The sequence below is a fragment of the Stegostoma tigrinum genome, chromosome 6, assembly GCF_030684315.1.
Source record: "Stegostoma tigrinum isolate sSteTig4 chromosome 6, sSteTig4.hap1, whole genome shotgun sequence".
In the NCBI taxonomy this organism is placed as follows: Eukaryota; Metazoa; Chordata; class Chondrichthyes; order Orectolobiformes; family Stegostomatidae; genus Stegostoma; species Stegostoma tigrinum.
This window is the reverse complement of record NC_081359.1, coordinates 76828680-76843569: the sequence shown is the minus strand read 5'-3', so window position 1 is coordinate 76843569 and position 14890 is coordinate 76828680. Positions and strand designations below refer to the sequence as shown.

The 14890-nt window shown below is 41.4% G+C and overlaps 1 protein-coding gene across 4 annotated transcripts in view; it reads left to right on the top strand.

The window, feature by feature from the left end:
• atp8a2 (ATPase phospholipid transporting 8A2) overlaps nt 1-14890 on the top strand; it is a 498882-nt gene that overhangs the window by 406844 nt on the left and 77148 nt on the right. For all 4 annotated transcript variants that reach the window (XM_048533131.2, XM_048533132.2, XM_059646682.1 and 1 more), the window contains one exon: nt 7018-7096. In XM_048533131.2, coding sequence (XP_048389088.1) covers nt 7018-7096 — 79 coding nt within the window. The remainder of the gene's footprint in view (nt 1-7017; nt 7097-14890) is intronic.

The window sequence follows — 14890 nt, the reverse complement described above, 5'->3', positions numbered from 1 at the left end:
GGTCCGGATATCTTATTTATACAATCTTTCGCCACATGGAAATCCTGAAATCTGTATTCATTTCAACTCATCAATTGATTTTTATTTTCGCTGTGATGTTTAAATTATGGCAAAATCCCTGCCCTTATCTCCATGTTTTCCTTAGGCAGGACTGTGTCACAGCAGAAATTCTCAATCACGGTCAGTTCTGCCGTTTTCTGTTTGTGTACCTTGGATTTCAGCATGTGCAGCTTTTCTTGTCACTGCTGTTTTATTCATCTGGTTTGAATGGTGCAGGCAGGAGGACAGACTTGCCCAAATATTGTCATGATATGTCTTTGTAAATGTTAAATATAGATCCAAATTGAATAGGATTCTGACATTAATATGTATGTAATAAAAAATCTTGCTATTCATTACATCATTGCACCTCTTCCAGCTAGTCCAAGAATATAGTCAATAAAATTCTTTCTGATTTCAACATTTTATTTACATGGAAATCTGTATTCTCTGAAATTTGACGCATTAACAATTACGTAGTCAAAGACAGTTATTGCTTATTTTGTTGAAACAGTAATGTTGTATCTTTAACTTTTTTTAGAATTTGGATATTTTGCAGTGCTATATAAATAATTTCCTACTAACTTATTAAAATGGACACATAAGTAATGTACTAGCCAGCCACATCACGACTTTCCATGCTGCTGCAGCAGGAATCCACTGGATGAAGTGAAGGGATTCATGCTTTGGTCCATCACTCTGAGTTTCTCATATCAACCATCTTGCAGAGAAAGATTCCAAACAGCTGAGCACCAAGGAGAATGAAAGTCTTTTGATGTTACTCTTAGGCCTATGTAGCAAATCATATGAAAGCTGAAAAGTGAACATTGCTTAATGCAGGATAATAAAATGTGAGGCTGGATGAACACAGCAGGCCCAGCAGCATCTCAGGAGCACAAAAGCTGACGTTTTGGGCCTGGAAACCTTCTTCAGAGAGGGGAATGGGGTGAGGGTTCTGGAATAAATAGGGAGAGAGGGGGAGGCGGAACAGAGAGAAAAGAAGATAGGTGGAGAGGAGAGTATAGGTGGGGAGGTAGGGAGGGGATAGGTCAGTCTAGGGAAGACAGACAGGTCAAGGAGGTGGGATGAGGTTAGTAGGTAGGAGATGGAAGTGCGGTTTGGGGTGGGAGGAAGGGATGGGTGAGAGGAAGAACAGGTTAGGGAGGCAGAGACAGGTTGGACTGGTTTTGGGATGCAGTGGGTGGAGGGGAAGAGCTCGGCTGGTTGTGCGGTGCAGTGGGGGGAGGGGACGAACTGGGCTGGTTTTGGGATGCGGTGGGGGAAGGGGAGATTTTGAAGCTGGTGAAGTCCACATTGATACCATTGGGCTGCAGGGTTCCCAAGCAGAATATGAGTTGCTGTTCCTGCAACCTTCGGGTGGCATCATTGTGGCACTGCAGGAGGCCCATGATGGACATGTCGTCTGAGGAATGGGAGGGGGAGTGGAAATGGTTTGCGACTGGGAGGTGCAGTTGTTTGTTGCGAACCGAGCGGAGGTGTTCTGCAAAGCGGTCCCCAAGCCTCCGCTTGGTTTCCCCAATGGAGAGGAAGCCACACCGGGTACAATGGATGCAGTATACCACATTGGCAGATGTGCAGGTGAACCTCTGCTTGATCTGGAAAGTCATCTTGGAGCCTGGGATAGGGGTGACGGAGGAGGTGTGGGGGCAAGTGTAGCATTTCCTGCGGTTGCAGGGGAAGGTGCCGGGTGTGGTGGGGTTGGAGGGCAGTGTGGAGTGAACAAGGGAGTCACGGAGAGAGTGGTCTCTCCGGAAAGCAGACAAGGGTGGGGATGGAAAAATGTCTTGGGTGGTGGGGTCGGATTGTAGATGGCTGAAGTGTCGGAGGATGATACGTTGTATCCGGAGGTTGGTGGGGTGGTGTGTGAGAACGAGGGGGATCGTCTTTGGGCGGTTGTGGCGGGGGCGGGGTGTGAGGGATGTGTTGCGGGAAATGCGGGAGACGCGGTCAAGGGCGTTCTCGACTACTGTGGGGGGAAAGTTGCGGTCTTTGAAGTACTTGGACGTCTGAGCTGTGCGGGACTGGAATGCCTCATCGTGGGGGCGGAGGTGGAGGAATTGGGAATAGGGGATGGAATTTTTGCAGGAGGGTGGGTGGGAGGAGGTGTATTCCAGGTAGCTTTGGGAGTCAGTGGGCTTGAAATGGACATCAGTTACAAGCTGGTTGCCTGAGATGGAGACTGAGAGGTCCAGGAAGGTGAGGGATGTGCTGGAGATGGCCCTGGTGAACTGAAGGTTGGGGTGGAAGGTGTTGGTGAAGTGGATGAACTGTTCGAGCTCCTCTGGGGAGCAAGAGGCGGCGCCGATACAGTCATCAATGTAACGGAGGAAGAGGTGGGGTTTGGGGCCTGTGTAGGTGCGGAAGAGGGACTGTTCCACATAACCTACAAAGAGGCAGGCATAGCTGGGGCCCATGCGAGTGCCCATGGCCACCCCCTTTGTCTGTAGGAAGTGGGAGGAATCGAAAGAGAAGTTGTTGAGGGTGAGGACGAGTTCGGCTAGGTGGATGAGGGTGTCGGTGGAGGGGGACTGGTCGGGCCTGCAGGACAAGAAGAAGCGGAGGGCCTTGAGGCCATCTGCATGCGGAATACAGGTGTATAGGGACTGGACGTCCATGGTGAAAATGAGGTGTTGGGGGCCAGGAAATTGGAAGTCCTGGAGGAGGTGGAGGGCGTGGGTGGTGTCACGGATGTAGGTAGGGAGTTCCTGGACCAAAGGGGAGAAACTGGAGTCCAGATAGGTGGAAATGAGTTTGGTGGGGCAGGAACAGGCAGAGACAATGGGTCCACCAGGGCAGGCAGGTTTGTGGATTTTGGGAAGGAGATAGAAACGGGCCGTGCAGGATTGGGGAACAATGAGGTTGGAGGCTGTGGGTGGGAGGTCCCCTGTGGTGACGAGGTCTTGAATGGTGTTGGAGATGATGGTTTGATGCATTGATGCAATTGATGCATTGCTTAATGCAGTCTGTTTGAGGAATGCCAAAGAATTAAATATTCTAATTAAACCTAAACTGCAGGGTAAGAACATTTTACAGAAGTAGAATCTCTGAACTCACTGTCTTCTAAAACAAGAGGAAAAGATGGTGAATTGACAATATAATAATTTGAAATTTTTTAAAAAATCGTTTGGATCCTATTTCAGGCTGCCACTTTATAAATATAAATACGTGTAATGTTTAGTATTTTTGAAGTAGGCGATAGAAGATTTGTGCTATTATAAATATAAATATTCATATGACAATTTAGGAAAATAAGTTGGGATTCATTTTTGTATTTAATTTTCCAGTTCTAACAATAAGACAAAGGAAATTGAATCTTGGAGTATGTAACAATGCTAAATAAAGACACATGAAAGGGGGTTAATTTTCATGCTAAATGTTAGTGTTGAAAAGCTTTGTGATAAGGCTGATCAATAAATAAAAGGTTTGCAACCTTTTGCTTCTTGTTTCCTATTAAGATTTATTGTGGAAGCCATGGTTCTGCACATGTGGTGAATTTGACATGATTCTTATTTTAGCCAGTGGGAGACTTTGTTTAACTAAGCTATCAGTGCTTGTCAGTATTCTTTAAATGTAATTCTGGTAGCTATCTTATCCAAAGTCTGGTAGTTTGTCCACAAGTCTGTTTCAGACTTGAATTTTTATAATTGAGTTTTATTTTCTGGTCCCTCATCCTAATGTGAGAGTGTTCCTGTTTTTTTTCCAGAGAGTATTTTTTAAACAGACTAAATACCTTCTGATTTAAGGCTATTAACCTTAATTGAAGCATGCTTTATTTTCTCTAATCCTGTCTTTTTAGTGTTTCTTTTTAGTGTTTCTTTGATATCCCCCACCTCTTACTCGGCCTCATGACACCCTGAGCTGGGAGACTACCTGTTTTCTTCTCTTTACGAGGACACCCTTAAAGACTATTCTGTAATTTCCCTGTACAGCACGGCTGAGATCGCATCTAAGCCAACTAGCCCATTCCACTTTGTTATTTCAAGTCCTGGTGGTTTAGTGATCCAGAAGTACCACAGTGTTGCTTTTCCAATTTTTAGCAGGCGAGCAAATATCTCAAAAATGCTAAGCCAATATTGTCAGGTGATCCAAAATAATATCATTTAAAGTGTCCCGTGGTAAAGGAATTTGTTTTTGCCCCTCCCAATACTTACTTACGGTTTTGGTGCATTATAACTGGGGAGAAATCAGGCTGATTTAATAAAAAAAAGTTGACCACTTTCAAACATATACTGGAATTCAGTCAGAAACAGTACTGAGTGGTTATTGGCTCTGAAAATAATAATGTCTAGTGTGAGTCAGAGCCAAAGAAGAAATAGCATAAGCAAATGTGATGTTTTTTTTCTAGTAATTAAAGTTATGAGTACACCCTTGACTTGAAAAGAATGCTCATTAAACCAAAAGATAAAAAGATACCCAAAAATCTTCATAAAAGTGCAGAAAACACACACATTAATTTTAGATGCGTAGTATCTCCACATCAACATTTAATTTTAAAATGCCTGGAGCAGTCACAATGAAACAACACTTGGAAAAAGTCTGATTAAACTGAAGTTAGCAGAATCCTTGTTAGAATGTAAATTCTGGCTAGTCTTCAAACAATGCTATAATAAAGGAGAACCCTATTATGGGTAGGATATGTTATGTTCATTCTGTAGAATTACATAATCCCATTGGTAACTAAGCTTTTGGAATATACACATTGCAGCTGAACAGTGACCAATAGTATACAGTATCGCTTCTGCCTAACTAGCTAAAATTGCATCTGGTCAAGTGTACTGAAATGCCTTACCGCTTTCTGGAACTATACCCAATACAGTGACGGTCGGGAAATATAAAGGATTGTGTCAGTGCCCAGAAGCCAGCATCCCTTCCGTAATTGCAGCTCATGATTAAATTTGTCTCTACAGCCACTATGATGTGTTAATCTTCACTTGAGGAGCCTGAGTTGCTGTGACAGCATGCACTTTTACATACATATCATTGTCTGAAGCTATGAGCAGTGTTAGAGGCTCTGATTTTCTGCCTGGAAATTGCTGATTCCTGGAAAGTCATTTTGTATTATGAATGCATTACCATCTGAATCTTCGGTTAACTGTGCAGACTGCAAAAGCATAGAATCATACAGTACTGAGGAGGCCCTTCAGCCTATCAAACCTGTACCACTAATCCCACTTCCCAGCACTACTCTCATGGCATTAAATGTTATGAGATTACAAATGCTCATCCAAGTACCTTTTTAAAAAGTTGTAAGATGGCCCACCTCATGTCCCCTCCCAGGCAGTCTATTCCAGACCGCCGCCGACACTCTTAAATGTTTGACCATTGTTACTGATCCTTCAGTTAAGAGGAACGGCTGCTTTCTGTCCGTCCTGTCGTAATCTTACACATCTCTATTGCCCACCCCCAGCCTTCTCTGCTCCAAGAAAACAACCAAAGCTCTTCCCATAAATAAAGCTCTCCATCGAAGGCAACATCCTGGTGAAACGTCTTCTGTCCCCTTCCAGTGCAATCACACCCTTCCTATAGTGCAGTCCCTGTTTCTGGGCTGACCAGCCATGGGTGGTCTCTTGCCTGCATACATCCTGTGGTTCCTGTGGAATTACCCCTCATTCTACAGTACACTTGGGAGTTCAGACCCATGTCCTCAACCTTTCCTTAAGGAATGGTCCCACCAGGGACCATCTGGTGGAGCTCCGTCTCTGGCAGATGTATGCTTTGCTGGATTGGAGGACTTGGGCTGTGGGGTGTCAACAGGGGTCTACACTGCTGCAGCAAGATATTTTTACCCCTGTACTTGAGTCCCTAAGTGATGGGAGGCCATCAAGCCACTTGCCTTTCTAGTTGCATTGTGTGCAAGCTGGCTTTCAACATTTTGTCAAAAGTAAAAAGAAGGATCTATGGAGCAGGGCATTGGGGTTTAGCAAGCTTTAGGATGTGGGTGTTTGCATATTCTGCTCGAACAACTGCACAAAGGAGTTGAGTGGGGTCTTTTTTAAACAGAAACGGAAGTTGCTGGTAAAGCTCAGCAGGTCTGGCGGCATCTGTGAAGGAAAATCAAAGTAAATGTTTCGGGTCCGGTGACCCTTCATCAGAATGATTTACAGCATGTGCAGTTCTTTCAGGTTTTATTTCTTTCTTTTTTCAAACATTGAGGGTGGATGTTTGGCTAAAAGACCCAAACACTGGAGATACAGCAGGAGACAAGGCCGAGACCACAGAGAGAATGGAAGTACACCGACTGTGGACTATGGTTGTTTTAGTCGTTAGAAGATCGGGTTTTCTTTTCCTCACTTGAAAAAATATTTTTATGTTTATTACATTTTTGGGATGTCTGTTTGGATGGATGAGAAACCGATGTGACCTCTTAAAGGATTTTGAGCTGTTTGTGCACTTCATGATTTTTGTGTTGGTTGTTCATTTATTAATTGATTACCTTCAACAAATACAAAATATATTGCTTCAGAGTTATTTTAGAGATACCAAAAAAAATGTTCTTGATAACCTATTTTCTTACCAATAGAATATCTGAATCTCTTGTATTCTTTGGGCACATCTGTACAAAACGGAAATGTCGCACGAGTGAATATGAAATGTAATGTTTCTTATGATCAAAAATATTAAGGCTTGCACACATCTTTTATTCACTTTTCTCAAATGGATAGCCAGTGGATTTTAGTTGGTTTTTAAGTTTCTCATTTGCTATTGTGCTTCTTTGCAAGGATAACTCAAAATGCCCATGTGGAAGAACTTCAGGCAACATGCAAATTCACCAAACTGATTTTTTTGGCCGTAATAAGCTAGATCTGAACAATGTTAAACTATTTAGCAATGTTTTCATTAGTTACAAATGTTGCTCAATGTAGTTAAGCAAGTTCAACACAAATATATTCTGTATAACTATGTTGGAATGAGTAAGAAAGAAAGGCTTGCTGACTCTGGAAAATTGTTTCTCCACAGGTTTTCTGGACTCATTGCATAAATGCCTTGGTCCATTCCATCATCCTTTTCTGGTTTCCACTAAAGGCACTTGAACAAGGTATTTGGTCCATTTTTTTATTCTCAATGTAACTGGAGAACACATGCTTTTTACAAATTTGCTTATTTAGAAAATGTATAACATTTTATTGACTCTTGGGGCCTGTTTTACTAATTTACTTTACAAATGTACTGTAAAGTGATTATTATTATAGTATATAATTTGAAGGTATTGGTGAGTTAAATCATGAACAATAATTATTTGTGACAGAAACTTAGAATTTGTACAGAACTATTTTTCCATTTACAGCCACATGGTATTGTTATTACATACATTTTAGTTAAACATTGCAGTGCTCTTAAATGAGTTTTGTCATACATGCGAGCCAACTATCTTTTAATTTCCTTGCAACCAATTTCTTTATTTCTTCTGACAATGCTGACTCCTTGCTGTGGTGTAGTTGTACAAGTATCAGTTATTCTCTAATATAGCTTCCAAGTTGTAATTTATTCAGTGTAAATCTCGATTTTGAATATTTCCCAACTATTTGACAAGAGCAAGTGTACCAGAGGGCATTATTGCCTTGGTCCCATCCTCAATGGATGTCTCCACACGAAGAAGTTGCTGCAGATGTTGCTAATTGTTAATCAGATGTAAGAAAATTGAATGGAATATTTTAATTTTTCTCCTTGTCAAACCAATGTGTACTGAGATTTGTTAACATGTTATATTGTTGGACTCGCTAAAGCTCGTTAACTCAACCTGTTTTGGCTCAACTAATTTTGCAGTTCAGCGTTAAGCCATTTGGAGTTTGCAGTTCTTCAAACCAAATTTAAGTTCTACCAGTCTGTTTCTTCCCTGTCTAATGTATCTGTATTTCAGAAATGATGCATGATGAAGTCATTTCACCTTTTTCATTTCTTGAGGTTATAAAGAGAAGAATTTGCTAATTTTGAAAAGAATTGAACATTTCCGTCTATCTATGGAATTCTGTTGCTGGGACTGACCTTGAGTTTTACTTTGAGATGCCACTGTAAAAAGTTCCATTCTTCAGCCAGTCTGATTCACTGTGTACAATATCAACAACTGGTTAACTACATGGAATACAACAAAGGCTGTGGATGCTGACAGCATTAAACTGTAGAATTGTAGATGTTTGCTTCAGAACTAGCCTCTAGACAAGTGTTTCATGCACACCATTTGGTGTCAGCACACTAATTGTGACATTGACTTCTGGTGCCAGAAGCTGTTGCCACGCATCGGCTTCAGAGCCATTAGCAGAGCGATGCAAGATATCCTGAGTAGTAGTATCACATGGAACTTGAACAGCAATAACCTTACCAACTATGTGCAGTTTGGATTCTGCAGGACCACCTCATTGCTTCCCTACTCCAAGCATGGATGATAGAGCTGAATTCCAGAGGCAATGTAAGAGTGATATCATAGAATCCCTACACTGCAGAAGCAGGCCATTCGTCCCATCATGTCCACACTGGCTCTCAGAAGAGCATCCCACCTAGACCCATCACTCTACCCTAGCCCTGTAATCCTGCATTTTGATGGGTAATCCACCTATCCTGCACATCCCTTGACACTATTAGCAATTTAGCATGGCCAATCCACCTAACCTGCACGTCTTTGGACTGTGGGGGGAAATCAGGGCACCTGGAGAAAACCCACGCAGACATGAGGAGAATGTACAAACTCAAGACAAAGAGTTGCCTGAGGCGAGATTGAACCTGAGTCACCGGCACTATGAGGTGGCAGTGCTAACCACTGAGCCACCATGCCACCCTCTTGGAACTCAAGATTGTTCATTAGGAATGGGGAAAAACTATGCACTGGCTGTAGTCATACCTAGCACAAAAGATTTTGGTTATAGTTGTTTGAGGACTGCAGGAGTTTCTCAGAACAGAGTCCTTGATCCAATTACCTTTTATTTCTTCACTGACCTTCTCTCATCCTGAGGTCAGAAGTAGAGATGCTTGCTGGTGGTTGCACAAGAGTTCCATTTGCAGCTCTTCAAGTGATAAAGCAGTTCGTTCTTGCATGCAGTACAAGAAATGTTTGTGCTAATTCCAACAAAAGAGATTTTACCATGATCCTGGCAGTCAGTTGCATGACCATCATTTAATTCACCACCATCAACATCCTAGGTGTTACCATTGTTACAATCCTTTTTGACACAGCAACACTTAGAGATATTCAAAATCTAAATTACCTGTTGAGGGAATGCTACCGCAAGGATGCACTTTTTTAAACAACTTTACCGCATGTACACAAATAAACAAAGCAAGTATCGTTCACTAAACATTATCTAAAGTTGTCAGTTATTCTTTATACTGAAATAGAAACATGGTTTTTCATATTCTCAAATTCATATTCAAATTCATATTCAAATCCTCAACTGAAACAACACACCCTTTCCATTTTTTGCTCCCCTCCCCAGAAAGCCTTTGTCTACTCATCAAGTCCTTTTAAAGTGTTTCACGTCCTTGGAGCAAACCAAAGTGCCACAGTTCTAAGGAATTAATTTCTATTCTCCTTAGTGTTTCTGCTCTCCTCTGTCCTTTGAACTTTCTTGAGATCCTTTCACTAGCTTCTAGCCCAGCAACCCTCCACTGCTCCTTAATCCCTTCATGATTTTGGAAACTCCACTTGAAGTGTGGCTGGCACTGCACTCTGGTTAAGTGCTTCCACATCAGAAATATTGCCAAGACATTGCCAATTTCAAAAGTCCAACATTTTAATGATCTTATCCATCCAAATTTAATCTTCCCAAAACTAAACGTTCCTTCTAAAATGTTAATACCATCACAGAGCATGGAAACAGACCCTTCCCTCCAACCAAACATCCCAATCTGATGTAGTCACATTCACCACCATTTGGCCCATAACCCTCTAATCCTTTCCTCTTCATATACCCATCCAGATGCCTTTTTATTGTTGTAATTGTACCTGTTTCCACCACTTCTCTGGCAGCTCGTTGTATATACACACCATCCCCAACATGAAAAAGTGCCTTTCCAAATGCACGTAAACCCTGTCCCTCAGAATTCCCTCCAACAGCTTAGCCACCCTGATATAAGGCTCACCAGTCTGTGAACTGAGAGCTAGATGACACCACCTATAACAAAAGAACATGTATGATGGATACACCTTCTACCAATGTGCCGCAGTCGCAGTGGGTATCATCAACAAAATACACTCCCAACAACTCTCCAAGGAGCTTTCAATAGCACCTTCCAAATCACTGGCCATCATCACTAGAAATACCCTCAATGGGTATATGGAAATACCATCACTTGCAGTGACTTGTCTTACAAGCCATACACCATTCTGATTCAGTATCATGTCATCATTCTTTCACTGCCACTAGATCTCCCTTACTGCAGTGCACGGACTGCAATGATTACAGATAACCAAGTGCTGGCCTTGTCAGTGACGATCAGGTTCCCTGAATAAATCAAAAATAGTTCAGACTTAGAACCATAGATTTTCGTACATAGCGTGCTTCTTGTGTTAGTACCGAAGGAATCTTTAACAATATGACAACAGGTAAGTGCCAACCATCTTGCTGTTAAAACCCTTCTTCCCAGCAGCCTTTACTATCCTAAAAATTGGAATCTTATGGTAGTTTTAGTTTAACAATTAAGCAAGCTACCAATATTTCAGCTAAAATTCGAAAGAGAGAATTATTAACTTTAAATTACACCTATTAAGCTGATCAAATCTTACAGTAATTGCATGAGTCAATATGTACAAAAGGACGCAGCACTTGGGAAATGCAGTCCTGAGAACTTGTCAGTCTTTAGGTCTATTGGTTTACCAGCAACATTTCGCCCATGATAATGTTTGCTTTAAGCTCATCCTCCCTGTGATTTTCAATTAATTTTGAGAAATTTTCTATGTCTTTGTTTTCTGTTATCATTTTCCCATACTCCCTCTCTAGAGAACTAACACAAGCTTAGTTACTCTTCTGCTATTCATGTACTTGTAGAAACTCTTACTTTGTGCCTTTGTGATACTAGCTAACTTTCTCTCATATTCTGCTTTCTTGCTCTTTATTATCTTTTTAGTCATTTTTTGCTCATTCTTAAAGTCTTCCCATTCCTCTGACCTACCACTAATTTTTGCAGGTGTGAACAGCTTTTTCAATTTAATGCAATCCATAACTATTTTATTTAGCCACATGATTTTTCCCTTCTCAGAGTCTGTTCTTCTCATTGGGAAAAATCTTTGTTTGGAGTTATTTAATGTCTCCTGAATGGTTTGCCTCTGCAGTTTCACTAGCCTACCTTTTAATCCACCTTCTCGGATCATCTAAGCCAGCTGTCTCTCCGTGCCGTCATGGTTGCCCTTACTTAGATATGAAACATGAGCTATAGACCCACACTTCTCCTTTCCAAACCAAAACCTCTGTCATGGTGTGACAGCTGGCATCTAAAGACTCCTTTATCGCATACAGGTATATGCTAACTCACAACAAGCCTTGTTCACCCATCATCCTGTGCACGTTAACATAGTGGCTCAAGATGTGGCAAGTTCTCAATGTTAAAAACCTCCCTTAACCTTTGCACCGCAAGCTCTCTGTCCTCCTTCAGGTTGTTCTTTAAAACCTATCTGTTGACTCAGCTTCCATTCATTTTCCTCATGTCTACTTAAGTTGCTCATTGTCAAGTATTCTTTCATAAGGCTCCTTTAGGATACGTTAGGACAACTCACTATGTGCAGGTGCTATGTAAGTGGAAGTATAAATACTTATTAAGGTGATGGACAGTATCTCTTATTGTATCAATTTTTACAAGCGCTTCTAGTGCATGTTCAAATAACCATTTGGGGAGGAGCTGAGTGGTGCAGAGTTAGAGTACTCTTATTTCTCCTTTGGGACACAAATTTGAATTCAACCAGACTGAGGTGATGAAAATCTTCTGTCTTTGAATATTGAAAGCAAAATGAGTCTGGACAGTCTCAAATCCCAGTGGACAGGAACAGTCTGCACAAAATAACCAATAATTAAGCATAAATTGGCAGTTTCACTCCAATGGGTCATAAGAATAGCTAATGTTGGCAAATGGAAATATTGCTGACACAGTAAGTGTCACCCTTCTGTGACTGAGTTAAAGCACATCTGTGGAGGAGATTGGATCAGGCTTTGGTTCTATCTAGCCTATGCATTGGCTGACTTACAAATGTTTTGAGCTGAAACTAGGTGCAGGAGATAGAATATATTAATTTCCAGGCACACAATTCTTCACCTTAATTGAAACAAATTCACTTTAAAGCTATTTAAAAATGACAAATCCAGAACAAAGGATATGAAACTGTATTTAATTTAATTTTTACCATGTGTAATCCAGTAGAACTAGACACTCCATCTAACTATGCGTATGTAAATCTCAGTTGTAACTTGACATCTTGGAGCTCATTACGCATCTGACTAGTAAATGGCATGACAGCCTCCTCCAGAAATCAAACCCACAAACTGCAGTAATGGAATCAAACAATGTCTCCCCTTTACATTTAATGAACAATGTTCTTAAATGTGAAATCAGTTAACTTTCCTCACCAGATGTGAAAGTCAAGGGAAAGAAACAATTTTCATAAATTAACACAAGAGTGACAGATCCCACTACTGAAGTTCATAGATCTCAATTAACCCTCCGTAGAGCATCCCACTCAGACCCACATCCTCACCCTAACCCCCAACCCCACGTTAACCATGGCTAATCAACCTAGATGGCACACTATGGGGTGCGTTAGTATGGCCAATTTATCTAACCTGCACATCTTTGGACTGTGGGTGCACCCAGCGGAAACTGACACAGATTCGTGGAGAATGTGCAAACGCCACACAGTCACCCAAGGCCAGAATCGAATACATGTCCATGGCGCTGTGAGGCAGCAGTGCTAACCACGTAAAAACGACATTATAGTGGGAAAATGGTAAGTTGTCAAGTTGGTCCATTTTTTGCTGTTGTTCTGCAATCACAATCACTGCTACTGAATTAAGATAATAAAATGTGAGGCTGGATGAACACAGCAGGCCAAGCAGCATCTCAGGAGCACAAAAGCTGACGTTTCGGGCCTAGACCTCTCTGATGAAGGGTCTAGGCCCGAAACGTCAGCTTTTGTGCTCCTGAGATGCTGCTTGGCCTGCTGTGTTCATCCAGCCTCACATTTTATTATCCACTGCTACTGAATGCCCAATTCCTTTGACTTATGCCTTCATTTAATATTTAGCTGGAGCATCACTAGTTCAGAGATATTCACTTTCTGAAATTGTTTCACGTATCCTAGGAGGTGATCTCTGGGTTTCATCCAAGATGACCCAAAAATTATTTTAAAATCGTGGCATGTGGATTTTATGATAATTGCCAGCATTTATTGCTGATCCCTAATTACCGATGGAAAGGTCACAATGAGCCACCTTTTTGAATCACTGCGGTCCATGTTGTGAAAATACTGTCATGGAGCTGTTAGGTAGGAAGTTGCAGGATGATGATGATGGAAACTCACCATGTATCCAGGTCAGAGTGGCATCTTAGAAATAGTGGTAACCACTAAGCATGCTGCCTTTATTCTTCTAGTTGGTAACTGTTGCAAGTTTGTAATTTGCTGCAGTGCTTCCTGTAGATGACACACAATAAAGACAGTTTCCCTGTGTTTGCAGGAGTGAATGTTTTGGTGGTGAATGGGTTATTAAGCAATTGGGCTATTTTCCCACAATATTCTTGAGCTTTTTGAGCACTATCAAAATTGCAGTCATCCAGGCAAGTGGAGAGTATTCCAACATGCTCCTGACTTCAGCCTTTTAGATACTGGGGAGTCAGAAGGTGAATCACTCACCACAGTGTGACCAGATTATTTATTGTCATTACTTTTCTGGCCAGTCCAGGTTGATGTTGATAGACGATTGGATATTGTAAATACCATTCAATGTTAGATTTTCTCTTGTTGATAGTGTTGCCACATAACCTGTGTGCCTTACAGATGCCATCTTCCTGCTTGAATATTGCGCAGGCCTTGCTACACAGACTGTTTAATTATTTGAACAAATGCAAATGGTATTGTACACTCTCCAATCATCAATGATCATCTGATGTCTGATTTTCTAATGTCTTAAAGTCATATAGCTTGGAAATAGACCTTTCACTTCAACCAGCCCAAGCCGAACATAATCTCAAACTAAACCAGTTCCATCTGCCTGCTCCTTTCCCATATCCCTCCACATCTTTCCTATTCATGTATTTATCCAAGTGCCTTTTAAACATTCTAATTGTGCCCATATCCACCACTTCCTCATGATGATGGAAATGAAGATAGTTGTCCTCAGGGCATTACCTTGTGGAAGTACTGTAGTGGTGTTTTGACACTGAGATGACTGACATCCAGTAATCACAGCGATCTTCCATTGTGTTTGGTTTGCCTCCAGCCACTGGTGAATTTTCTCTCATTTTGGTTTTCCTCAAGCTCCTTGGTGCCACACTGGTGTCAAATGCTGACTTGATATCAGTTTCACCTCACCTCTGGTTTGTCCAAGTTTGAACAAAGACTGAATTGAAGTCTTGTGGTAAGGAGCTGCCACGAGAAGTTTTTGACATTGGATTATGTTTTTGATCGTAAGAAACAGATAATCAACTATACAGGCACATGATTAAAATCAGGATTAATGCAAAATATAAACAACAAGATTTGAACAAGTGAGAGAAGACCCAGTTAAGAGGTTTTCAACTCATCTTCATACTGAAGTGTGGGGCTTTCACATTATTGAGGATTAGGATCATTGGGGAGCCTTTCCCACTGGCTCATTGCTTAATTTTTCATCACTAATCATGAATAGATATGGCAGAA